This window comes from Pipistrellus hanaki (assembly GCF_964339955.1).
Source record: "Pipistrellus hanaki genome assembly, chromosome: 18".
In the NCBI taxonomy this organism is placed as follows: Eukaryota; Metazoa; Chordata; class Mammalia; order Chiroptera; family Vespertilionidae; genus Pipistrellus; species Pipistrellus hanaki.
The window spans coordinates 5514867-5541260 of NC_140520.1; the positions used below are offsets into that span (position 1 = coordinate 5514867).

The window sequence follows — 26394 nt, forward strand, 5'->3', positions numbered from 1 at the left end:
CATTTTTAAATGTTTTCTTCCTTACATTTGGGTGTTAATTTGATGAGAACAGTACTAAACCGTGTCTTCCAAATAGGAACTGGTCAAGCATACCACCGACCCCTCAGAGAAGGCGAATCTGAAACTGGCTCTGGATGCGATGAAGGTAAAGCGATGCGCCGTGACCTTGCTTGTGTTTGATATTCTTGCCTAAAAACAAGAGAATGCTCTCTGCTAATTCATATGTATGGTGTGCTAATCTATATATATATATAAAAGCCTATATATATATATATATATATATATATATATATAGGCTTTTATATATATATAGATTACATATATATAGTTTGACAGGTAGCTGTGATGTGAAATGACCAACAGGGAGCAGATGCTCCGACTGGTAGGTTAGATTGCTGTTGGGGCCCTGTCAGCCCTGAATCTGCTTTACCCACACCCCGGACCCAGAGAGGAGGGAGTAGGAAACCCGGTTCCTCTCGGAATCAGTGGTGGGTTAGATTACCACTGGGGCCCTGTTGGCCCCGAATCTGGTTCACCCGCACCAGATTCCCTTCCAATGTGCACGAATCCATGCACCGGGCCACTAGTATATTATAATATACATAAGTATTTGTATAGTGTTGTTTTTGGTGGGGAGAGTTGAATAGTTTTTAACTGAAATGCATACATCTGCATGAATTTAATTGTTAGACAAAGACACATAAAACCAACAGGTGAATTAAAACAACTTAAAACTATATATTTTTATTGATTTCAGAAAGGAAGGGAGAGGGAGAGCATGAGACAGAAACATCAATGATGAGAGAAAACCATTGATCCGCTGCCTTCTGCACGCCCCCACACTAGGGACCAAGTCTACACATGTCTCCACTGGGAATCTAACTGTGCCTCGCTGGGTCATAGGTCGCTGCTCAACCACTGAGCCACGCTGGCTGGGCAAAAATAGTTTTGTTACTTATGAATGTTATGACAACATCCATAACCTTCCATAGCATGGTTGTCGTTGACGTTCTCTGCGTGGTCACTGATAGGACATGGCCGGCTTGTTTAAGCATCAGCTGGGCGGGTGCCCGCGGAACACAGGGGTGATGCACTTGCTCAGCCGAGGCCTCTGCCAGGCTTCCTTTTGGGGGTGCTGAGCGTCCGTGCACATGAGGTTCAGGTTGGGTTTCTGTGCTCAGGGAAGCCTGGAAGTCAGGAATGACCAGTAGACAGAGGCCCACTTTCTGAGCACCTGGGGGCTCTATAAGACCCGACTTCCACGCCATGCTGGACTTTGAGAGAAATATTCGTCCCTAATTTATTTATTTTTATATATTTATTTTTATAAATATTTTATTGATTTTTTTACAGAGAGGAAGAGAGAGGGATAAAGAGTTAGAAACATCGATGAGAGAGAATCATCGATCAGCTGCCTCCTGCACACCCCTTACTGGGGATGTGCCCGCAACCAAGGTACATGCCCTTGACCGGAATCGAACCTGGGACTCTTCAGTCCGCAGACCGATGCTCTATCCACTGAGCCAAACCGGTTTTGGCATTCATCCCTAATTTAAAACAGAAGCAAATGTGTCCTCAGAGCAGCACGTGAGGTGATGGTGAGACGGTGACGATACTTCTCCGTGTCTCTGGGCCGTTTCCCAGCTGGCCCTGCTGTTCCGCTGCTCTGTATCCGCCCCGTCAGGGCCCATCACCCGGTTCCTTATTGTTATAAAAAGTCACACCAAGGGTCTGATGTTAAAGTGATCATTTATAGATACAGGCTCTGAAAAGCCAGACTTTCATTTAGAACAAAGCTCAACACTGCCTTTTGTCCGAGTTCTGTTCCCGCTGCTTCAGACGAACCGAAGGGAACAGAAATGATGAAAAAGACCCCAGAACATAGAATCGAGAGCGCGTACAATAAAAATAGCTGGTTGCTTCTGTTTCCTCTAAAATGGGGGCAGCCGATTAAAAATAGACGACCAGTGTGAACGGTGCCCGTTTCACGGAGTTCTCTGCTCTCTCGCCTCTACCCCCTCTCCTTTCAAAGGAGACGGGATTGAAGGCTCCCAGGAACAAAGACATGAGCTGATGGCGAAAAGTGGGCCTGCCAGATTCCTTGTCTCACTTTCCGTTACCTTCCCCTTCCTCTCTGAGCCCTCCCCTCTGCCCTTATTCCAACCCGCATGGAATGTCCTTTGTTAATGTGTTTGGAAGGTACATTCTCTTGACCTGTTCCCTTTCTGCTGTTCTGCGTGGGGTCACTTGGTTTTTATGCTGTTCTTCTCGAGGGTGAGGTAAGACCTCTTTGGTCTTCCCAGCTGTCCTCCAGACATAAAAAAAATAAATACATTTCTATTGCTCTCTGAGAGGAAGGGAGAGGGAGAGAGAGAGAAACATCAGTGGTGAGAGGGAATCACACATGGGCTGCCTCCTGCACACCCCACACTGGGGATCGAGCCCGCAGCCTGGGCACGTGCCCTGACCTGGAATTGAACTGTGACCTCCTGGTTCATCGGTCGATGCTCAACCACCGAACCACCCTGGCCTGGCTGTCCTCCAGAATTTTTAACATGCTCTTGGTGATCAATTTTGACGGATTCCATTGCCATTGAAAAGCCATGGTCCTTTTTCTGCTCCCAAGGGAACGATGTGCTTTCTTTCCAACAGCTCTCACCTCTTCTCCCATCTCAGGGGCCTTCTTTTTGTCCCTTCTCGTTCTTCCGCAGGACTTGGCACAGTATGTGAACGAAGTGAAGAGGGACAACGAGACCCTGCGTGAAATCAGGCAGTTCCAGCTCTCCATAGAGAACCTGGTAAGTCAGGGTCATTCCGTCGGGCTCCCCTGCCCCGCCAAGCGGTGTTTTTGAAGAAAAGACACTTTACTTTCAGTGTTCCAATCCCAGTTTATTTTCCCTCTTCCTGTTTGGCCGCATCCACACAGAGGGCTGGGACACCTGAGACAGTGGCTCTGCCCTCTCCTTAATCACACAGCTCCTTCCCCCGCCATCCACATCCTAGACCGGTGGTCAGCCAACTCATTTGTCCGCAGAGCCAAATGTCAACAAGGTCAACGATTGACATTTCTTTGGAGAGCCACATTTTTTAAACTTAAACTTCTTCTAACACCACTTCTTCAGCATAGACTTGCCCAGGCCGTGGTGTTCTGTGGAAGAGCCACCCTCAAGGGGCCAAAGAGCCGCATGTGGCTCGCGATTCGCAGTTTGCCGACCACCAGCCTAGACCTTGGCGCCCTTACCGCCATACACACTTACGCTGATTCCCGTGCATTTACTCATTGTACGTGTATTTGCTGGGTGACTCTTACGCACCCGACCTTGAGCTTGGGGCTGAGGCTGGAACTCTGAGCCATGCCGTCTCATGGTGGAGGAGGCAGGGAAAAGAGAGTTTAAAGAAGCTGTTTTGAGATAGTGCTGTGAAGAGGGCGATCCAGTGGGATCAGAAGGGGAGGCCTCGTTTCGATAGGGTGGTTCGAAAAAGCCCTTGTGAGGGAGAAGCCCCTGGAGCCTGAAGCATAAGAAGAAGCTGCAGCACAGGGATCGGGGGGGGGGGGGGGGGAAGGATTCCAGGCAGAAGCCACAGTGTTACTGCTGGGGAGACGCCCCCTACTGGGGATGGAGCCCGCAGCCCCGGGCACGTGCCTTGACGGGGAACGGAACCGTGACCTCCCAGTCCCTGGGCCGATGCTCAGCCGCAGAGCCGGCGGGCTAAGTGAGAACTGGTCATTCTGAGACCTCAGAGCAGGGACACCCTCCTTGGCTCTTTACACCAAAGTGGGTCCCCAGCCGTGCATGCCGCCTGTCATGGCAGTCAGGTATTTGTAAATGCAGACTTGTTTGTTTCCCTGATGGCCAGTAGCGCCACAAGGGCCAGGTCTCTGTCATTTCACCTGTGGCGGTGGCTGACACCATGGATACCCAAGAAACACTAGTTCCTGCAGCTTCCTGGTGACTTGGGTTCTTGTGACGAATGCTCCTTTTGGGAGCTGCCTTCCTCGTTGGGGTAAAATTAGTTAATGTCCTCGGCCTGCCTCCCAGGAGGACCACGGACAGGCTGGTTTTGAAAGTGTATCATGTAGACCTGAGCTTTTTAGAGTAAGTGCTCTGGATGTGAGATGATAAAAGTTGTAGTGTAACAGAGAGTTGTTCTTTTTTAAAAAAATATATTTTATTGATTTTTTACAGAGAGGAAGAGAGAGGGATAGAGAGCTAGAAACATCGATGAGAGAGAAACATCGATCAGCTGCCTCTTGCACACCCTCTACTGGGGATGTGCCCGCAACCAAGGTACATGCCCTTGACCGGAATCGAACCTGGGACCTTTCAGTCCACAGGCCGACTCTCTATCCATTGAGCCAAACCAATTTTGGCCAGAGAGTTGTTCTTAACATCCTCACTGACATTTTCCCTGGGTTTTTATGTGACAGTGAAACACTGAGACACGTACATTTTCTCTTTTAGAACCAGCCAGTGTTGCTTTTCGGACGGCCGCAGGGAGATGGTGAGATTCGAATCACCACTCTGGACAAGCACACAAAGCAAGAGAGGTGAGGCAGAGGCGGTGCACTTTCCGAATAGGTCGTTCGTGTCCGAGCCCAAGGAGACCTCAGACATGGCTCCTCCAGGCAGAGTGGGGACACGGAGGAGGAAGCTGAGGGGCAAGCCAGCCTCCGTGTCCTAAACGTTCCTCATGCACATCCGCCATGGTGTCCCCTCTGCATCTGTTGATTTGTCTAAGTTGTTAAGTAGGAAATGGCAGCCGGGGTAAAAGGACGTATACCTGACACTGAGAGGAGAGAGGAACCACAGCACCGATAACTACCATCACACACAGTGGTTTCATTTCTTGGGTCTACATTTTAAATTAACAAAAAACAATACCTGATGCCTGAAGGAAGATGTTTGAGGAGGATCATTGCGTGAGTGAGCCTTTCTGGAGGGGAATTCGTAGGTGGAGACCTTGGAGATGAGTTAGCTTGGCATGGTGTCCCAGACTCTATGTGATTTTCATCACTTGGTTGAAACTGCCCTTTCCTGGAACCTGTGCAGATGAGAAAGCCAGCCAGCAGGGGGCAGCATCAGCGCTTGCTTCCTCCTGATCCCCGGGCTCTACAGATAAGCTTCCAGGAGACACACATCCTTTTAGCATCTCCAGGAAAATAGGCTTTGAAAGCGCTGCAAGTGTTAACGCTGCGTGAACGTATCATTATCATAGTTTCAAAAACGTGTGCGTATAAACCACAGAGTTTTCGAAAGGTACAAGATTTGGTATTGGGTGATGGGATGATAGTTTTCTCCCCAGTTATGTTGTTTTTATTTTTTATTTATTTTATTTATTTTTAAAAATATATTTTATTGATTTTTTACAGAGAGGAAGAGAGAGGGATAGAGAGCCAGAAACATTGATGAGAGAGAAACATCGATCAGCTGTCTCCTGCACCCCCCCTATGAGGAATGTGCCTGCAACCAAGGGACATGCCCTTGCCTGGAATAGAACCTAGGACCTTTCAGTCCGCAGGTGGATGCTCTATCCACTGAGCCAAACCAGTTTCGGTTATGTTGTTTTTAAAAAGAAAAGAGGAACAGCAGCATGTAAACTTCACCATGTTTTCTCTAGTTTGCGCTTTGCTCCTGTGCCTCAGGCGGTGGTCCAGGCGGCTTCTGCCTGCAACCCCGAGGAGCAGCCTGCAGGGCAGGAGCGCGGGCCCACAGCTGGGCCAGGCGGGAGCCCGCTCGGCACCTCCCTAATAGCATGACCTTCAGCCAATGAACTCCCCGGTCCTCAGTTTCCTCCACAATAAATGACGGTACTCATACCTGGCTCCCCAGAAGGCCATGGGGGTTACATTGTGTCCATCATCCCAGTGAAAGGCTTTCGAGCTGATCCTAATAACCTCAGTAGAAGTTCATGGCCGTTGCTTTCATTCATATCATTCTGTAAATCGCTAGCTTTTAAACTAAAACAAAAGCAATTGTTCAAGGGCAACACTTTTTATGGCTAACCTCAATTGTTTCTTTTTTTAAAATATATTTTTACTGATTTCAGAGAGAGAAAAGGAAAGGGAAAGAGATAAAAACATCAGTAATTTACCAGAGTCATTGATCGGCTGCCTCCTGCACGCCCCCTACTGGGGATCGTGCCTGAAACCCCAGGCATGTGCCCTGACTGGGAATTGAACAATGACCTCCTGGTTCAGGGGTCAACGCTCAACCACTGACCCACACTGACCTGGCTCAGTTGTTTCTTATAGCTATGTTGATTGTGCCTGTTGTTCTTATTAAAAGTTTTCTTTTTTCCCCCCCTATCCCTAGTTGGTTTGGCTCAGTGAATAGAGCCTTGGCCTGCGGACCAAGGGTCCCGGGTTCTATTCTGGTCAAGGGCAGGTATCTTGGTTGCAGGCTCCTCCCTGGCCCGGACCCTGGTCAGGGCTCGTGCAGGAGGCAACCAATCAACGTGTTCCACATCGATGTTTCGCTCTGTCTTTCCCTCTCTCTTCCGCTCTCCCTAAAAAGCCAATGGGAAAATATCCTCAGGTGAGGATTAAAAAGCAAAATAAAAACACACAAATAAAAATGGGTTTCCTGTTCTTTTTTAAATAAGGAAACTGAGGTACAGTGAGGCCACTCGTTTAGTTAGGAGTAGTGAAGGGTACGATGCTCACAGTTCATCCTTTCCAAAGTGCAGCACTGCCTTGTCCTCAACTCAGAGGAAAAATGTTTGTTTGGTTTAATTCTGTGTATAAGAGAAGAACAAACACGTGCTTCCAAACCATTTTAAATCAGCCTTTCTCTCTCTCTCTCTCTCTCTCTCTCTCTCTCTCTCTCTCTCTCTCAGGCACATCTTCTTATTCGACTTGGCAGTGATTGTCTGCAAAAGAAAAGGTGACAACTATGAAATGAAGGAAATAATAGATCTCCAGCAGTACAAAATAGCCAACAATCCTACAACGGATAAAGAAAACAAAAAGGTGAATTCTTGGAGATTCATAGCTGCGGTTTCCTCAGGACTTTGAACGTTCAAGGAAAACGGGCTCATCCATTCCCGGGAGGGGTAACTCATCGATTTAGGAGTTTATGTTTTTGGAAATTGATCAGGGGAAAGAGTGGGACGGTGTCACAGCTGATAGGCTCATCCCAAATGCTGGTGACCAAGACAGTCTGACACATTTGCATAGAAATGGTTGTGGATGTGAGGTTGCCTGCGGGGGTCTTGCTGGGTCCCAGGTGAACGTTACGAGAGGCTGTGGATGGTGATGGTGGTGGTGCAGTGGATTTGGGAACGTGATGTTACTCATGCATGATCCGTATTAACCTGAGGAATATTAATTTTAACAGTGGTCTTATGGCTTCTACCTCATCCATACCCAAGGACACAATGGGTTAGAATTTTATTGCAAAACAAAAGATTTAAAGAAAAAATGGCTGGAACAGTTTGAAATGGCTTTGTGAGTATTTCTCCTTTTAAAAGTGCTTCTTCCCTTCTGCTTCCCTCTCTGATGAATAATATGTGTAGAGGCTGCGGTAATGCAGGCAGGAGCCCGTGCTGCTGGCTCTCTGCTTGGCGACCTCGGTCTCTGAGGAGAGGTTTGGGTGAACTTCTCCAAGGAAAAGCAAGAGGGAGCTCTGGCCTTCTGTTTGGATTTTTCTTCTGGGCGTATCTTAATTCTTCAGCTTCCAGCACCCACGGAAAGAATTATTCTAATGATAAACTTTTACTGTTATTACCATGTTTTTAATATATATGCATTTTAAAATGGAATAGAAATGACTTTCCCCCAAATACATGCACACACATACACCCCCATGCACACCCCCCTATGCACATACACACACATGCGCACACACACACACACACATATACACATGCACACACACACCCATGCACACACATATACACCCATGCACAAATTTTGTTTTGAATAGAAAGGTTGATCCCCTCCCACCTGCTCGTTTTGAACTCATTTATTGTTCGGATCCTGGAGGAATTGCCGGGCGCCTTGAATGAAGGCTTTCAGAGCTCGGCTTCTTTCAGGGCTCTTTGCTTTGATTAAAGTCGCAGCTCAGCACAGAGGTGGGGATAATTCAGACCTGTTCCCAAAGGAAGGGCGTGGGGAGATGTAATTACATAAGAACCAGCCATTCGGGGGTGTGTGTGTGTGGGGCTCCTTCCCGTCTTGATGCTTATGGATTATGACCCGGCTGTGGAAACACCCAGAAATGGAAACTGTTAGCAAAGGTGGAACTAAGGAAAAAAGACACCCGTGCTTGTGTGATCTGCTTCATTTGTATTCTAACATTTCTTACCATTGCAGACAGAGTCCACCAGGGCCTTTTTCTGTGTTCTTTTTCTTTGCTTTGTTTTAAGAGACGCCCCTGTGTATATAAAATGGAGGTGGGATCAGATGGTTTTATTGTAGTTCTGCAGTGAGAAGCTATAACGGATAGGATGGTGCAGGTAAAATATTTTAAAGCTTATAGACTCTCCTGGACTCAGCAGCAATCACCACCACGAGCTGTCTGCAGAGTCTCAGCCCCGTTACCGAAGACCTCAGAGCCTCAGTTTCCCCCTCAGTAAAACAGGGACGAGAGTGATTTGACCTGCAGAGCGTATGGTCAGGCAGAGGGCTCTCCCACAGGAGCAGACCTGTGTGTTACCACCACCATGAACATTGTTCTGTATTTAGGATCCCAGGGTTCTACCGTGGGGACTTCGAACACGAGAGGGCACCCCCAGGACACGCCTCTAGGCCTTGAGATTGACTGACCTTTATGGCGCCAATGAAACAGAAGAGGGTAGAGCTGTGGGCATTCACGCAGTGGCTGTTCTACAGCCCCCTTTGGTTCGGGGCACAAGTGGTGCCCTCAGGGACGCCTGCCCAGGCCTCCCAGGCCGAATCATAGAATCATAGACCTCGTGTGCTTCCCTAGAGAGGCTTCAGGTGACAGAGGGCACCTGCGCCAGCCGGTGGGATGGGCGTGGCAGGGTGCTGGGCTGATGGGCAGAGGCAGCACTGAGCAAGCGCCTTTACTTCTGCGGGGAAGGCGTGCGGCTGTGTCTTCTCCAGGGTCTTGTGCAAACATGGCATCGCTGGTGAGCAGAGGAATCTGTGCAGTGGGGAAAGTTACGTTTCTTGCCCAGAGCAGACATGGGGACTTGGCCTGTGTGCTAGGGCGGGGCAAAAGTGGGTTTACAGTTGTCCCCGTGGACAATAATACAGTAATTAATAAATAGTAATACAAGAAGAAATCCTGGGTTTGGGTACTCACTACCATAAGCCTCCTTTGGCCCCACCTGTATTTTTATTCAGTTGCCGTAGTTTCCATGACATTAGAAAATGTGGCTTTGAGCGCCTACAACGATCAGCGTTCACAGTATGGTTCGGAAGCTGTGAATGTGTGTCCCCGACCCCTCCTTGCCAGTGTGTGTTCATGAATTCCGTAAGATTTAAGCCAGTGGACATTGTCCTACCCGCATGATAGCTCGGGAAGCCAGCCTTCGCTGGAGCATTTCGGCAGACATGGCCAAGTTCAGGGCTGTGTCATTGGCGGTAGAGTTGGGGGGTCTCAGGTCCCAGACTTTTCTTTTTTCTTTTTTCTTTCTTTCTTTCTTTTTAAAATATATTTTATTGATTTTCCACAGAGAGGAAGGAAGAGGGATAGAAAGCGAGAAATGTCGATGAGAGGGAAACATCGACTAGCTGCCTCCTGCACACCCCCTACTGGGGATGTGCCTGCAACCAAGGTACATGCCCTTGACCGGAATCGAACCTGAGACCTTTCAGTCCGCAGACCGATGCTCTGTCCACTGAGCCAAACCGGTTTCTGCCCCAGCCTTTTCTTTAGCCACGAAGGTGTTGGCATAAGCAGCTGGCCTCCAGCCCTTTGTCTAAAGCCGGAATCAGTTTCCTTTTTCTTTCCATTGTGACGAGGAGCTAGAGCAGCGGCGTCCAACCTTCCCCGTCTTGTGGCCCACACACACTGGTCACTGCGGTTCTGCGCACACCCAGATGCGTTCTTTGCAGATCTGACCAAAAGAGAGGTACAGCTTTGGTTCATTCAACTGGATGGCTATTGCTGTGCTGGCTGTTGTCATTTTTTTTTTACTTGACCACCTAAGCCAGGGGTGGGAAGTATCTGGCCCGCGGGCCATATAAGGCCCGAGAGGTTATATGGTCTGGCCCTGCCAAGGCATTAGGAGCCAGTTAGTTAAATGTTTGACCAAATACAGCAGGCTAATTTTTCAGTGGATCATTTTGTATGGCCCGAGAACGATGTTATAAATATCCAATGGCCCTTGGCAGAAAGGTTTCCTACACTAGATTTAAGGGAAAAGAGGTCAGTGGTCCTGACTGAAGAATCAGATATTGCATGTTTTAAAAATTCTTGTGGCACACCACTCTAAAGTCCCTGACCTAGAGCATCAGACAGTTTCTTTAACTGTCCCAGAAATAAGGCAAAGTTGGGTAAAATATGAAATAAAGAAAGTGGATAATAGAATAAGACTTTTTAAATAAAGATTTTTTAATTGATTTTTTGAGAGAGAGAGAGAGAGAGAGAGAGAGAGAGAGAGAGAGAGAGAGAGAGAGAGAAGTGAGAGAGAGAGAAGCATTGATCGGCTGCCTCCTGCACACTCCCTACTGGGGATCCAGACCAACACCTGGACATGTGAATTGAACCGTGACCTCCTGGCTCATGGGTTGATACTCAGTCACTGAGCCACGCCAGCTAGAATGTATGTAAGTACATTTAAATAGCAATTCTAACAAATGAAGGCAAGCACTAACCTTTGAATAGAGGTTATCGTTGGATGAAAACAAATTCTCTAACAAAAGATTTTAATATTGTGCTGTCAATATCTCTATCTCAGACATCGATGATGATGGGTGGACAGCCTACCTTCAGGGCTGTGGGAAAAATCAATGGTCTTTTAAAAATTTGAGCTCTGATATTTGCCAAGTATTTCTGCTTCCAATAGAGGGAAAGCATAAGAAGATGATGCAAACAGGAAAAAAAATCCATCGATCTATTCGTAAAAAGAAGTGGCTCCCACAAGATAAGTCACTACAAAGCAGAACTGGATTAGATTAGACCCACACAGGCTACAAGAATTCAACCGGTGTGCTCTGGCCCCAAGGGGCATGTTTCTTGGATTAGTGCTGCCCACTACTGGCCGCGTGGCTCATTGTAGTTTCAGAACTGTCAGAGGAAGTCACTGATTTCAAGCAGTGATTTTCAGCCTTTTTCTTCTCCTGGCACAATTAACCAATTACTACAATTCTTTGGCGCGCGCGCACACACACACACACACACACACACACAAATATATATATATTTCCCCCCCCCCAATATGACAAAAAATAGGTATAACTTTTTGCTTTGTTGGCTGTTGTGGTTATTTAATTTGACAATCAAAGGGAAAAGAGGTCAGTGTCCTATCTAAGCGGACAGGGATTGCGTGTTTTAAAAATTCTTGCTGCACACTGGGTGAAAATGGCTGGATTAAAGTAATCAATCCATTCTCTACATAATAATACTTTGGCTTATTAGGTGTTTAATATCGAAAAGCCCTCCTCGGTAAAAACCAGTCATCAGAGAGCCTCTTGGGTCCCCCGTTCTGTGTGCTTTTTGATGGAGTGTTCTCAGCCAGTTCCTTTGGCTTTTCGAGACGGTATGTCCACAGATTATTCCAAAAATAAGCATTTGGTGGTAATAAGTCTTCGCTGGTCTGATACGGAAAGTATACTGCGCAGTGACTGAGGCTGATTTTCTGCCTTTATCTCATTGTTTTTGGTCTCTAGGATGGCTTTGTGTATCCTTTTGTTACTAAAGACTCAAATTACAACCTCCCCCCCCAAAAGATGGTATGTTCGACGAGATGGGCATAGACTATCAATTTTATTTTTGTTATGATTTTGAATGTAAGGAATGCCTTAATTATAATTAAGCTAATTTTCTGTATTATTTAATCATCATTCTACTTCCACAGATGGATTAAGGCTTATTGAATTTTCCTGATGGTTTACAGAACAGGTCCACAGAATTCAAAGCGGAGCAATCACCTGTAGGGCATAAAAGCCTTAATCTTCCCAGAGGGACCACACATAGCATTGTCTGGCCTGTACATCCACACACATTCTTATAAACACACACACACACACACACACACACACACACACGGTAATAACTGTCTGATGTCCTTTTGAGAACCCAAAGAGAAAAGTGTCCTGATTGTTGTGTAGAGAGAAAGGAGAGTACACTTGCACCATTATTTTTGTATCAGAATTAGCTTCTGCACTTCCTCCGACTCCTCTTGCCATTCACAAGCCTTCCACACATTCAAGAAAGAGGCTGCAAGAAAAAAAAAAAAAAAAAAAAAAAGGATCACCAACATTTTCCAACCTGCCGCCCGTTGAGCCGGTGAATGGCTGCAGAGTCCTCAGACCCGCCTGGGTCGCGTGGGCAGTCGGTGGTAGCACCGGGCCCTTCTGCATCTGGTTTCTCCTGCTCTCCCCCCTAACCCCCCACTTTGAACTCCACGGAAACGTCTCTTCTGTTTGGTTTCCTACTGTGTTTGTGGGATGATGTCTAAGGTCTACACAGGGACACCTCAGGCTCCTTAAGCTTTCGTTTCATCCTCGCTGCCTTCCCTTTCCTCCAGCCCATTCCAGTGATTACCAGCGCTTCCCTAATCAGTAGACACTTAACTCCAAACCCCTTTATGAAATCCGGCTTATTGGCAATTTTACGTAAGTGTGAATTCATAGGGGTGCATACGTTCTTTCTGATTGGTGTTTCAGGTTCCTAGAAGTGGGCACACTGGGTCAAATGGCAGTTCCATGTTTATTTTTATTTTTAATTTTTTGAGGAAACTCCACACTGTTTTCCACAGTGGCTGCACCAGTCTGCATTCCCACCAGCAGTGCACTAGTGTTCCCTTTTCTCCACTTCCTCACCAGCACTTGTCACTTGTTGATTTGTTGAGGGTAGCCATTCTGACAGGTGTGAGGTGATACCTCATTGTCGTTTTAATTTGTGTCTCTCTGATGGTCAGTGACTTTGAGCATTCTTTTTATATGTCTCTCTGCCATCTGTATGTCCCCTTTGGAGAAATATCTATTTAGGTCCTTTGCCCATTTTTAAATTGGATTGCTTGTCTTCTTTTGTTAAGTTGTATGAGTTCCTTACATATTTTGGAGATTAACCTTTTATCAGATGTATCATTGTCCAATACATTCTCCCACCCAGGGGGCTCCCTTTTCGGTCTGTTGATGGTTTCCTGTGCTGGGCGGAAGCTTTTTATTTTGATGTAGTCCCACTTGTTTACTTCCTCCTTAGTTGCATCTGCCCTAGGTGATGTGTCCTCAGACATATCGCTATGTGAGATGTCTGAGATTGCTCTGCCTATAGGATTTTTATGGTTTCACGACTTAATATTTAAGTCTTACTCATTTTGAGTATATTCTTGTGTGTGGGGTAAGTTGATGGCCTAGGTTCATTTTTATTTATTTTTTTGCATGTATCTGCCCAGTTTTCCCAACACCATCATTGTCACCTGGACACTCCTGGCGGGAGGGACTCCCAGTAGCGCCTAGTTCATTATCCCCAGCCTCTGTGGCGTGCGGACACTGCATGAGGTTGCTCCGTGGCGTTTCTTCTAGTAAATCAAAGCCCTCAGGATAGCCCAGCTCCTCCTCCGTCTGGAAGGTGGTCAGGTCACCGGGGCCCTTGAGAAACCAACAGGCCCTCACCACAATTAAACAGGCCAGGAGGGCCCCGCCTCCTGGCCCTGACCTCGGGCTGTTTGTTATGCATGCAACCCTCCTCCCATGCCGTGGGGCTTTTAAAATGCACCCGCAGCAGCCGCTTTAATTTAAAAAGCCAGGGTTCGATATGTCAAAGCTCAACTATTCTCCGAGAAGGAGCTTTAATGCGTATCTATTATTAATGCGCTATCAAAGCAGAGCCCCGAGTTGATTCCCACAAGCGAGTCATTAGTCAGAGGCTGCGCGGAGCAGGCCCGCGCGGTAACAGACGCATCTCATTTCGGGGAGCCTGGCTATCGGGGGAGAGGAAGGGAAGGAGAGGCAGGAAGTCTGCCTGCCGTTTCCAGTTAGGAGAGAGAAAAACGGAGTTTCATAGAACATCGGTCTTATTCCTTCCTGGCCACGGGGACAAGAGACGCTTTGGAGGAAAGAATAGGAAAGACAGGCCTTACCACGAGGCATCCGGAAGGGGCCTGGGCGGTGAGGGATCCATTGGGAGCTGTGTGACCCCTTCTAAGCTTTGTGAAGATTTAATGAGACAAATATTCGAAGTGTAGCGCTGTGCTCGAATGCTAATTCTCTTAGAGGACTGAGGCAAGGAATGACTTAAAGAATAATGAAGCTTGGCCAGTGTGGCTAAATGGTTGAGCATCGACCTATGAACCAGGAGGTCACAGTTCGATTCCTGGTCAGGGCACGTGCCCAAGTTGTGGGCTCCATCCCCAGTGGCGGAGGGCAGGGGGGTGGTGGTTGTGCAGAAGACAGTCCATCAATGATTCTCATCACTGATGTTTCTATCTCTTCTATTTCTCCCTCTCCCTTCTTCTCTGAAATAAAAAAAAATACATATATTAAAAAGAAAAAGAAGGAAAACAGTAGATCAAATGCTCTGTTATAAAAGCTGGTGGAGACCCACACGGATTCTGAGCCATTTTCTTTGCACCCAAGCAATGCTGACTAGTATTTGCCGATGGAAGCGGACAGGTTGCGATCCTCCCTCTTGCCTATGACTTTGCTTTCCTCATACGCTTGCTTGGGGATACCAGAAAAATGTCAAATAAGTATCAGCTAAAACCAGAGAGAGGACAGGCAACCACAGAACAAGAATACTGTGTGGTATTTGCTAATGCTTTGTCATGCATGGCCTGCTTTTGCATGTTTCTGGATCAAACCGGCGACTCCTAGGTTCCCTCTAATGACAGCTGAGCTTTTCTGAGCACCGTCCCGTGTCCTGCTTCTGTCAGCACTGCCAACACAGGTCCAGCTCCCTACGCGACCCACACATGGGATGCGGTGGGGAGAGCTGCCTGCTTCATGTGGGCCCCTGGCCACTCACAGAGCACAGGCTGACAACATCGCTGCCGTGTGGGTCTGGAGTCAGCAGTTCACCAGTGCTAGCCGGTCCTCACCGAGCACCAGGCCCGGGCACGTCCTGAGCGCTTTCATGCCTTCTCCCCATCGGGAGTGGAGGTTGATGGGTATTTCTGGTGCTGCTCGCCCACGTGCCCGGGTCACGCTGCCGGGTCAGGTGTTGGGACTTCAGCCCAGGTGAAATCCGGCCTCCGGCCCTCAGCTCTGCTTCCAGATTCCGCTGGGCCCCAGAAGCTGTCGGGTCAGAGAGTTAACTTTCACTCTCTAGCATTTTATTTTATTTTATTTTATTTTATTTTATTTTATTTTATTTATTTTTTAAAATAATTAAAAAATATATTTTATTGATTTTTTACAGAGAGGAAGGGAGAGAGATAGAGAGCTAGAAACGTCGATGAGAGAGAAACATCGACCAGCTGCCTCTTGCACACCCCCTACCGGGGATGTGCCTGCAACCAATGTACATGCCCTTGACCGGAATAGAACCTGGGACCTTTCAGTCTGCAGGCTGACGCTCTGTCCATTGAGCCAAACCGGTTTCGGCAGTAGCGTTTGATTTTAAATGTTAAAAGCGACGTGCAGTTAGCGTTTCCTAGCATTTCAACCATCCCCCTGCTGTCCCACCTGCCGCGTATGGTCTCCTCTCCCCCGTGCCACCCACTCCGCAGGACACTTTCAGGATTATTTCCTCTCTTATCAGACGCTCCTTGTTAACCGCCCCGTGTAATTCTCCTCTCGGCTTTTTGCCTTCTGAAAAGTCAGCTTATATTCCTAGTTAGCTGGCAGAAGTATTCAGTAGAAACGGTCCAAGGTCAACTTGAAGTGACCCTAAGAGAAAGGCTTCACTGGTTTCTAAAACGAATCCAGTTCTTCCCTCTCTGGGACCCACTGGCATGAGTTTCTGCCTGAAGGAGACCTACTTGGAGTCCGAAGCTCCAGGCTGATGAATTTTTCAAGGTCCCAGGACCGCAGGTGTTATCTGACAGCTCATCTGTGACTCTTACCTTAGCGTGCACGGAGAATGAACAGCCAGCTCTTCCTGGCCAAGGACACGGGGTTCGATGCGCTTTTCACAGCTAACTCTATGGACTCAAGAATCAAGTGGTGCCCGGCTGGGGTAGCTCAGTGGTTGATCGTTGACCATGAACCAGGAGGTCATGGTTTGATTCCGTGGTCAGGACACATGCTCAGGTTGCAGGCTCCATCCCCAGTAGGGGGCGTGCGGCAGGCAACCGATCAATGATCCTCTCTCATCATTCATGTTTCTATCTCTCTATAGTCTCTCTTCCTTCCTCTCTGAAATCAATGAGAAAAACATGTCTTTTTAAAAGGAGAATCCAGTGTTTTCTGAACCATGGGAAGAGAGCTTTGGTTCCAGATTCCCATCTTGTCTCTGCTCCCCCTCCGTGAGGGAGGAGGCTCTGATGTGCCAGTAGCAGCAGCAGCAGCAGCACAGAAGTGCCTCTGCGGAGCGGCTGAGCTGCTCAGCATGCACAGGCGTCCTCTCCTGCAGAGAGAGGTCGCCTGCAGCCTGGAGCGGGGAGATCCCAGGTGGCACCGATGCGCAATTGCATTTGCAGCACGCTCCCGTTCAGCCCACGGGGTGGAGGGCTGACCTCTGACCCCGCTGCCCCCCTGCCCGCTGCTCCGAGCGCCTTGGCGCATGTTTTTTCATGAGGCTCCTCCCGGCCCCTCGGAGCCTGCTGCCCGGCTGCCCGCCGGCGCTCCGCTTCCTTAGGCCGAGGCTCCGCGAGGCTGGGAGCTGCCGGGTGTGTGAGAGGGGACACCCCAGCTCATCGGTGTCTCACGCTGTCCCTGCAGCCCCCCAAATTGCCGTGACACCCCAGAGAGCATCGTCTTGACTCTCTAAGGGTAGCTCTGATTCGTACCCGTATGTAACGGACCCTTTTCTAATTTTTCTGCCTTGGTCTGGGAGCTGGATAAACTGCGAAGATGTAAAAAGTCCTCTAGAGACGGCCAGACTTAGCGGTTTCAATGGACCCACTGGTCACACAGCGGGAAGGATATGAAGGTGAAACTGCCTGGAGCTGTAGGTTTGGTGGTGGGAAGCACAGACCAGGGGCCGGAGGCCTTGGCCCTGCCATTTTCTTTGCCTTCACAGAAGCAACTGTGTCCTAGGTTGTAAACGAGTGACATCATTAGTACCCCCAGCCTTGATTGGCATGAAGTAATGATCAAACAAAATAAAGATCAGCGTGTGGTTGTCACCGTGTCTGTAAAGAGGAAATGCCTTGTGTCAGTTGGCATTAGGCTTAGTGTATTTTTGTGTATGGGTAAATGAAATATAAAACAGCCTGGCAGGTGTGGCTCAGAGATTGAGTATCAACTCATGAGCAAGGAGGTCACGGTTCGATTCCCAGTCAGGCCTCATGCCTGGGTTGTGGGCTCGATCCTCGGTGGAGGGCGGGCAGGAGGCGGCCGATCGAGGGCTCTCTCTCATCATTGATGTTTCTGTCTCTCTCTTCCTGTCCCTTCCTCTCTGAAATCAATAAAAATATATTAAAAAAACATAAATGATAGCATTTATTTAGCTTTACCTGGATAGTAAGGAAAGTGAATTGTTTGCTGAGGAGGAAGCTTTTTGTTTTGTGTGTTTGGTTAAGCCTGCGCTAGCTGCCTTCCTCCCTCACTGAGCTGCTTGGCTGCCCTTGAGGGAGTTGTTAGTGGTCAGACTGGCACCTTGTTCCAAACGTTTCATGAAATGATTTTGTTCACTTTTATAGACCCTCATAGCAGCCGCGTACCCGTGCGGAGGTGTGCTCAGTGGAGGGACCCTCTTCCCCGCCCCCGCCCCCTCCAGCTAGTTCATAGCTTAGGGCTGTGGCCAGAGGCAAGAAATGACTGTTGGGCTCGTTTTGTGTTTTCCCCCAAAAGGTTGGCTTCTGTGGCTATTCTGTAAAATTCTCTGGGAACACTGGATTCTAAGGAGGATAGGTCCCTTAACGCCTCACAGGCTGCTGGCTCTGACACAGTGAGGTTTCAGTGCAGGTTTTTACGCAAAACACACCCATGGCTCTTAGAAACATTGCGTGTAGGGATATAGGAATAGCTTTTTTGCTCGAATCAGATCTCCACCCCTTGGGATGGTGATGAACTCACGTTTCCGATGACTGGACTGCTCCTTCCCTGTGAGACTTTCTTTAGGAAGATCCTTCTCTCCCTTCTTCTAGATCCAACATCAGGCCAGACCACGCAGACTCCAATTTCCACGAGTTTAAGATGCACACCTTCAGCCGGGTGACCTCCTGCAAGGCCTGCCAGATGCTGCTCAGGTGAGCTCCGTGCGGCTGGGCCTGGCCTCAGGGCGCCGGTCTCACTGCTGAGCGCGGCAGGCCCCTGGCGCCCCAGCCAACATTCCAGGGGGAAGGGGGGATGGAGATCTTATCTTTTTTTTTTTTTTTTAAATATATTTTATTGATTTTTCACAGAGAGGAAGGGAGAGAGATAGAGAGCTAGAAACGTCGATGAGAGAGAAACATCAACCAGCTGCCTCTTGCACACCTCCTACCGGGGATGTGCCCGTAACCCAGGTACATGCCCTTGACCGGAATCGAACCCGGGACCCTTCAGTCCGCAGACCGACGCTCTACCACGGAGCCAAACCAGTTTTGTCATGGGGATCTTATCTTAACAGTGTGCACCCCACAGAGCCCTCCCGGGCCTTGAACTTGGGGTCCCCCAGGCCCTGGGAGGTCCCCTGCCTCGGCTTCGGCACACAGCACTGTGTTCCCCTGTTTTTCTCGCACTAATGATTGCATCAAGGCCGAGCTCGGCGCCTGCTCACCCCTCTGTCTCCCGCTTCGCCTTGCAGAGGAACCTTTTACCAGGGCTACCTATGCTTCAAGTGTGGCGCCAGGGCACACAAAGAATGTCTGGGAAGAGTCGACAACTGTGGCCGAGTGAATTCTGCGGGTAAGTCATGCTTCTAAATCTTGGGGTGATTCTGCTTCTCATTGGAACACAGAACTTGCTGACTGTAATTCAGGCCCCATTTACACGTGGGATGTGTTTATATATAGTAGCATCTTTGATTTGACACTCATGGACGAGCACAGGTTAGAGGATTGTTGAAAGTCATGTGACTTCTCTACACACGTGGCAGGCAGTGGGTTCAGTTTTCAGAGGAGTTAGGGAGGTTTTGTGTCCCCCATTTCACTCACCCCAACCCTAATCTCACTCAGGCTGGACCCATACCACCCAGACAGACATGTGGGGTAACAAAAACAAAACAAAAAGTTATTCTTCATTTCCATCTTCAGGTCCTGAATTCCTCCCTTATTCTCTTAAATACTCAGCTCAGAAATGCTAATGACTCCAGCAGTAAGCATCACGCAGAAAACTCACGAGTTAACGAATGGAATACATTGTCATTTCCCAGCATGGAACAAAGAGCAGTATTCTTTGGATTTTGTGTAAATATTTCCCCCTGGTTTTTTAAAAATAGCACCCCACGATTGTCTCACGAACCCGTCGCTAGCCATCGGCCATCGCACATTCAGGAGCCTTCCGCCTCTCCTCCTGGGCCCGCTCTTTCTTCTCTTTCTTTCCCGGCCTCTTTATTCTTTCCCTTTCTTCTCCTCTCTCTTTGTCCTGTTCCCCCGAGTTTCTCTGTCTGTGTTTTATCAATAAGACCTTTCAAAATCAGAGAAACTTTTTGAAGAGAAGAAAGGGATCTTGAACAGCTTGAGCTCAAAAGGCAGCCATGTCAACCTTTGATTTTCCCAAAGGGAAAGGTGGACATTGAATTATTTTGGATAATGCGAAGAAGAGGGAATGTGAAGAAGAGAATAATAGCTTGTTTTAGGACTGGCTTCAGAAAGCGGGCAATGTGGGAAACGGGCGAGTCCTATTAGAGGGCTGAGATCACAGCACACGCCTCACCGGCTCCTTCGGCGGACACCCGGCCAGGCCAGGGCCCCGGGAGCCGCTCCAGGGCCGGAGCGGGGCAGCTGCTGGGAGAAGGTCTGCCATTGGCTGAGCACGTGCACGGTGCCTGCCCCGGGGGCCTCTGTGTGTGGTGCCAGGGCACACACAGGATGTCTGGGCTCGGTCAGGGTGCTTCTGCAACTCACTCGAGCTCTGTCAGGTGAAGGCGATAAGGTTAGCACCCACTCCTATGTCTGAAGGTCAACAGTAGACTACAGTCCGGCCTCCGCTGCCCGGCGCTGGTCTGGTGTAAATTGTTCTCCCGTTAGCTTCTGTGTGGGTTTTATGTATTTGCCAAAGTTAGCCTGTATTGTGGCAACTAAACACCCCCAGTCCCAATGGCTTTAACTCATCCCTGTTTATTTACACACACACACACACACACACACACGCACACACACACGGTGCTGTGGCCCTGGCCCTCCGGGACAGCTCTCCTTCTAGCTCATGGCTCAGGATCCACACCAGTTCCCTCTTGTGGCTCTGCCTCTTCCACATTCGGCCTCCAGGGTTGCTGCTCTTAAGCCTCAGGGATTGTTAAGTGAGCAATGCCATTTTGTTTGCTCACAGCCCATTGGGTAAAACTGGTCATGTGACCTCAACTGAATGACAAGGGCCGCTGGGCATTGTGGTGGAACTCACGGCCTGTGTGTGGTGAGCCCTCCTCTCTGACGCTTTTCATTTCCTCTGGTCGATTATATGCTCCTTCACTACTGGAGTGTGTTCCTCATGTGTATCTCTCACTTAGCACCAGGTCCAAAGACAGGATGCGTAAGACCAAGTAGTTGGTCCTTTTCCCCCCAATAGAAATGTTTCCGCCCCACGCAATCCTTCATCTGTTGGATGTGGCTCAGTACCAACCTTCCAGCATTGGAAGTAGCTGAGTCACCTGTTTTTGTGGACGTTAAGCCTTCTCTGGATGTTAAGTCTTCCCAGGGCTCAGAAACCCTTCATACTTCATGCTCCGAATCCCTTAAATCTACCCAGTCTTCATTCATCCTTGAAGTAATAATTACTTGGCAAAAAATGCCCCGCATTTCTGAGTGAAGGAAGGAATGCGTTCTCATGAATATTCCACTTCGACAGATTACGAGCTCCAGTACAAGGGAATTATGGGAAAGGCTTTTTGATAAAGGCTGGCTGTTTATAAGACCCACTGCGCAGCTTGGAAACAGATTGGAAGGTTGGGGGTCAGTTTGTGTCTTCACATCTGGAACCTCACACGGGTGTAACGAGCAGGCAGTCTCACCCGACCCTCTGTGTCACTGAACTTGAGCGGACACCTCCCGCTCGCCATGGCAACCTCAGCGGTCAACGCGCAGGGACTTGGAGGTGTCTGCCAGCACTTCCATTTGCCCGTTTGGGTCAGTGGCATGATACAGTGATCATTATTAAAGGGAACTGGGTTCTGTTACATGGTTGGATTCCTCTTAGGGTCCGGAAAAGACTTGAACTCAAAGCCTCTTGCCAAGTATTGCTTATTGTTTTCCAAGATTTTGCGGTAGATCTGAGTGGTGAGCACAGGAGCCACACAACTTCCTCCAGAACTGGTACAGCCCCCACTGTCTTCTCGAGTTACTGCTGCACAGAAATGGCCTGTTTAGCCACTAGTAATGACTTGTCTGTGCCCGCTTTGGAGACCAGTGATAGTACTGGGTGTTGATTTGCTTGGTTTTAAGAAATATTGATAGAACTTCAGACGAGAGACCAAGCAGATTGCATTGTAAGACTCACACCGGGAGCCACTCGTATGGGATGGACACCTATAATAGGGCCAGATTTTTGTTTAAGCAAATGAATCATGGGACGTGAGTGCACAGCCTCGGTGGAAACCATTTCTCTCTCACACCTGCCCACGGCGCCCCGGGCTGGCTGCAGGCTGGAGCCCCGCTCGCCCCGCCCTCAGCCGCACCCTGGCTCTGAGCCGCACGAGCTAGTTGGGGCCTGATGAGAGAACCAGAGGTCTGAACCCCCCTCGGGCCCGTGAGTCACCACCTGGAAAGGTGCTTGAAAGGCCAAGAACATTTTACAGTTTGATCAACAGGAGCCCGGGAAGTAGGCTGCAGGGGAAAGGCGGGTTGAGGATGAAAGACTTTTGGACAACGTTGAAGAATTGACTTGTTATCCTAAGGCAGCTCCCAGGAGAAAGAGACAGGGGGCCGTGTCTTCAGATCTCACCCAGCAGCCATCCCAGCAAGCCGGAGGTAGACTCAGTGATGATCGGCCCTCGCTCGGGGTGTTGGGCCTGACGTGGGACCGTGCCCCAGAGCCATGTAGGGGTCTCGGCGCCCGTGTTGGCATTTGGGTGCATGGCAGGAGGTAAAGGACGGCATGGCAGGCCAGAGAGCGGAGCCGCGTCTCCCTAGCACCTCATCCGGGAGCTCCTTCCCTGGCTTCCCGGCCAGCGGGCACTTGGACCCGGGACCAGCCTTGCCGCTGGGCCCCCCCCTCTCCTCCCTGTTATTTTAGTCGAAGTTAACACGCCGTTGCATCGATGCGGTGGTCAGGATTTAGCTTCTGCCTGTGAATGAGTCAATCTGCTCAATCATTAGAAATGTGTCAGTACAGGGTCCTCGCTGAGAACTTGTGAACCCAGAACAGATTCTAAGAGTCATTTCCAGCCTGTTGGCTTTGGCCCTGCTCTCAGAAAATGCACAGAACCCTCCCACGAAATGATGAGTAAAAGGTCTGACTCCCAAGAGCCATTGTTTACGTGATCCTCGCGGCCTGCGCAGGTCAGAGTGTGAGCGGCCTCCTGCCAGGGCCTGGGGTGGGGGGGTCGGGAATGGGCCTCTTTCTCGGGGGGCAGAGTGCAGGGGAGGGTGGGGGCTGTGAGGACGGGGAGTGGCGGCCAGGGCCAGGGTCAGCCCCAGTGCAGGACCCTGGCCCTGGCCTTGGCCTGGCACCCAGCCAGAGCCCCTCTTCCATTTTCCTCTGCGGGTCACACGCGGAGGCCCGAGGAGAGCAGTGCCTAGCGCATCCCGTGAGGATGATAAGGAAAGCGGGTCCTCGAAGTGGGGGCAGCAGGAAGCGGGAGGAGTGAGGGAGGAGCGGTGTGTGGGGTGGCTCCCCGAGTCCGTTCTGTCCCCACTTGTGGCTGCCTGGACCCCACACCCTTTTTCTTCACTTTTATTTCAAAGAGAGGAAGGAAGACAAGGATAGAAACATCCAGGATGAGAATCATGGATCAGCTGCCTCCAGCACACCCCACACACTGGGGATCGAGCCCTCAACTCGGGCATGTGCCCTGAATAGGCAGTCACACCGTGACCTCCTGGTTTATGGGTGAAGGCTCAACCACAGAGCCATGCCAGCCATGCCTCACACCCTCTTGACTTCCGTGAGAGGCTCCCTCATGCAGGCGACTGGCCAGGATGCAGAGAGCTTAAATGAGGGTCTTTTTCCTGGACCCATTTTCAGGGTAAAGAGGTGCACACACAGCAGCCTGCCCACCTGGGAGACCATGGTCTCTTCCTGAGGCGCTCCTAGATGCCCGCCGGGATGTGGTGGGTTTTACAGGTGCATTTAAAAATTATATATAGTTTATTGATTTTTTACAGAAAGGAAGAGAGAGGAATAGAGAGTTAGAAACATTGATGAGAGAGAAGCATTGATCAGCTGCCTCCGGCACACCCCCTACTGGGGATGTGCCCGCAACCAAGGTACATGACCTTGACCGGAATCGAACCCGGGACCTTTCAGTCCGTAGGCCGATGCTCTATCCACTGAGCCACACCGGTTTTGACATACAGGTACATTTAATGCACATTGTAAAGGACCTGCTTCCCCACGACATGAGAACACCTCTGAGCAGAGCCAGGAGCAAAAGGCTCCTCTGGGATGGACGTGAAGGCGCATGCTTCTGTGGGAGCAGGCCCGGGGTGTGTGTGTGTGTGTGTGTGTGTGTGTGTGTGTTTTCCGATGGCAGAGGTCGTCTGGGAGTATGGAGCTCTGCTCAGTCTCCGGGGCAGGCAGCCTTGGACTCCCCTCCCGCTGGCTTGCTCTGCCTCCCTGGTCAGAGGGGAAAGGAGCTCAGAGCTGTCTGGGCAGATGGGGCTTTTTGGTCGAACCAGTGAGGCAGGTATTATGACTGCTGTGAGGACCCAAGGTCACCTCGCCCTGGGCCCAGACCCTCTCCCCAGCCAGCCTCTCCCGGCCCGCCCCCTGCAGCCGGCCTGTGTCTAGAGCACATGTGTCAAACACACGGCCCGCGGGCCAAATCCAGCCCACCAGGCCTTGCAATGTTGCCCGCACCGCGCTGTCATCACTGCACTCCGCTGTCAGTTTATGACATTGTCAGTTTATGACTGTTCAGTAAACCATTCGGCCCGCGATTTATGCTGGATTTTAGATTTTGGCCCCTTCTCTGATTGAGTTCGACACCCCTAGTCTAGAGGGAGGATGAGGAGTGGAGTCGCTTCCCGCCCAGGAACCCCGGGCAGAGGCCTCCCCCCGCTCCCCTGACCGCTGCCCGTGAAGCCGGGGTGATGGGCTGGAAAGCAGGTCCAGGAATGCAGACGCAGCTTGTCTCAGAAAGGTGACTTTTCGCCTGTGGGTTTTCTTTCCATGAATCAGGAGCAGCCAGTCCTTCAAATGAAAACAAAACCGGAGCAAAACTCCGGCTCCCTGCCCCAGGCGGTCACTCTGTGTGCACACCTGTGGCCGCCGGGCGGGCTCTGAAGGACGGGGCACCCCTGACCTCTGCTCCGGGGGCTCCCCGGCCTGCAGAGCTCCCATTGGGGCTTTCCCCTTCGCCCTGGCTTCCCCCTCGGTGTCTTTTTCTCTTCCCAGTCCTCCTTTAGAGGATCCTGTCGGGTGGGAAAAGCTCAGGCAGAGACGAGGACGGCGAGGTGTCTGCCTTTGCAGCAGAGGCGTTGGGGCCTGCCCGGGCGGCCCTGGGGGTGGGGGAAGGAGCAAACAGCCCCACGGGCCTCCCTGTGCAGCCGGGTCTCTCATTCCAGGGGGCCCTCTGCTTTCCTCTGCTCTCCGCTCACCTGAAGCCCGGGCCCTGCGTACCTGCGTTTTCAGGAACTAGCATGGAGCGGACGTCATGGTTTTATACATAGACAGGTCCCCTGCGGGGGGGAGGACAAGCCGATCGGAATCCAGCCCTCTGCTTTTTAATTTTTTTATTTCCCTCTTTAAAGCGAAATGCGTTCCCCACCCCCTTGAAATTAAAAGTACGTGTTGCAGCCACTTAATGCAAAAAAGAATGACACTCAGCATTGTCCTGTGCTCAGTGTGCAATGCTTGCAAATAGCATAGCGCCTTTGTCACTTGGTGTGTGGAGGTTCTTAAAACCAGGCGTGTTGAAAGTTCCCACCCCGCTTTCTCTCTGCACGTAAATTTAGTGTGAGCCGCCGCTTCCAGGAGCTTTATGGGGCTGGACTGACATTGCTCCACAAGCAGTTGAAAAAGCCATGCTTAATGAGTCACCCTCCCGGCAGCCAATAGGGCCGGGGCACCGGTGTTGCAAAACAATCCCCAGCCCAGCCCGAGGGACCCTGGAGAGTGATTGCAGGTCCCGGGCAGGGCTGCGGAGCCGAGCGTGTGACCGGCTGCACACGGCCCGCGGAGGCTGCTGACCACACGGACACTGTGCACTGACAATGCCCATCTTTACCTTTCTTTCAGAACCCGGGACGCTCAAGGCGCCGGAGGTAAGAGGAACCTTTCCGCCTTCCCAGGTCACGTTTGCATGTGGGGTCGCTTGCTAACAGGCGCGGTGAGCTTTTGGCCTGTTACGTGTGCCTCTGAGAGTGGAAGGAAACAGCCAGGGAGCAAGCCAGAGCGTGTGAGCGAAACTCGGGGTTCAGTCAGAGGTGCGTTCACAGTCACCCGCGGGAGGTCTCGCTGGAGGGAAAATGTGGATGGTTAGCTTAAGTCTGGTGTGAACTGGAACTTGCAGAATCTTACTGGTCCAGGTGAATTTCAATGCTGTGGCATTAATGGGTGGGTGCATTCCCCTGCCATGGAATGCCACAGACCCGGAGGTTTAGGACAGGCAGTGCCCCTGGAGGCATTGCCTTGGCAGGAGGAGGCTGGCCCTGTCTGTACAGAAGGAAGGTGGCCTCCTACCGGGAGGCTGGGCCTGTCGCTGTCACACAGCCTGTGGCTGCCGGGTGTTCCCTGGCATGGAGGTTCCAGCGTTGGCCACTAGGAATGTGCTTGTACATTGGAACACAGACATGGTTCATATGGATCCAGTCAAGATCTAGGAACCGTTTCCTTTGGGTTTAATGCAACCTCACGTTGGATGGCTTAGCACTGTGATCCCTGTCACCCCTTGGAATGAAGCCATTAAAAAAAAA

General features: G+C 50.1%; 1 protein-coding gene across 3 annotated transcripts in view; it reads left to right on the forward strand.

The window, feature by feature from the left end:
* Positions 1 to 26394, forward strand: part of VAV3 (vav guanine nucleotide exchange factor 3) — a 143527-nt gene that overhangs the window by 57943 nt on the left and 59190 nt on the right. For all 3 annotated transcript variants that reach the window (XM_084866071.1, XM_084866069.1, XM_084866070.1), the window contains exons 11-18: positions 77 to 145; positions 2712 to 2798; positions 4464 to 4549; positions 6838 to 6970; positions 7338 to 7447; positions 18328 to 18429; positions 18969 to 19069; positions 25718 to 25743. In XM_084866071.1, coding sequence (XP_084722197.1) covers positions 77 to 145; positions 2712 to 2798; positions 4464 to 4549; positions 6838 to 6970; positions 7338 to 7447; positions 18328 to 18429; positions 18969 to 19069; positions 25718 to 25743 — 714 coding nt within the window. The remainder of the gene's footprint in view (positions 1 to 76; positions 146 to 2711; positions 2799 to 4463; positions 4550 to 6837; positions 6971 to 7337; positions 7448 to 18327; positions 18430 to 18968; positions 19070 to 25717; positions 25744 to 26394) is intronic.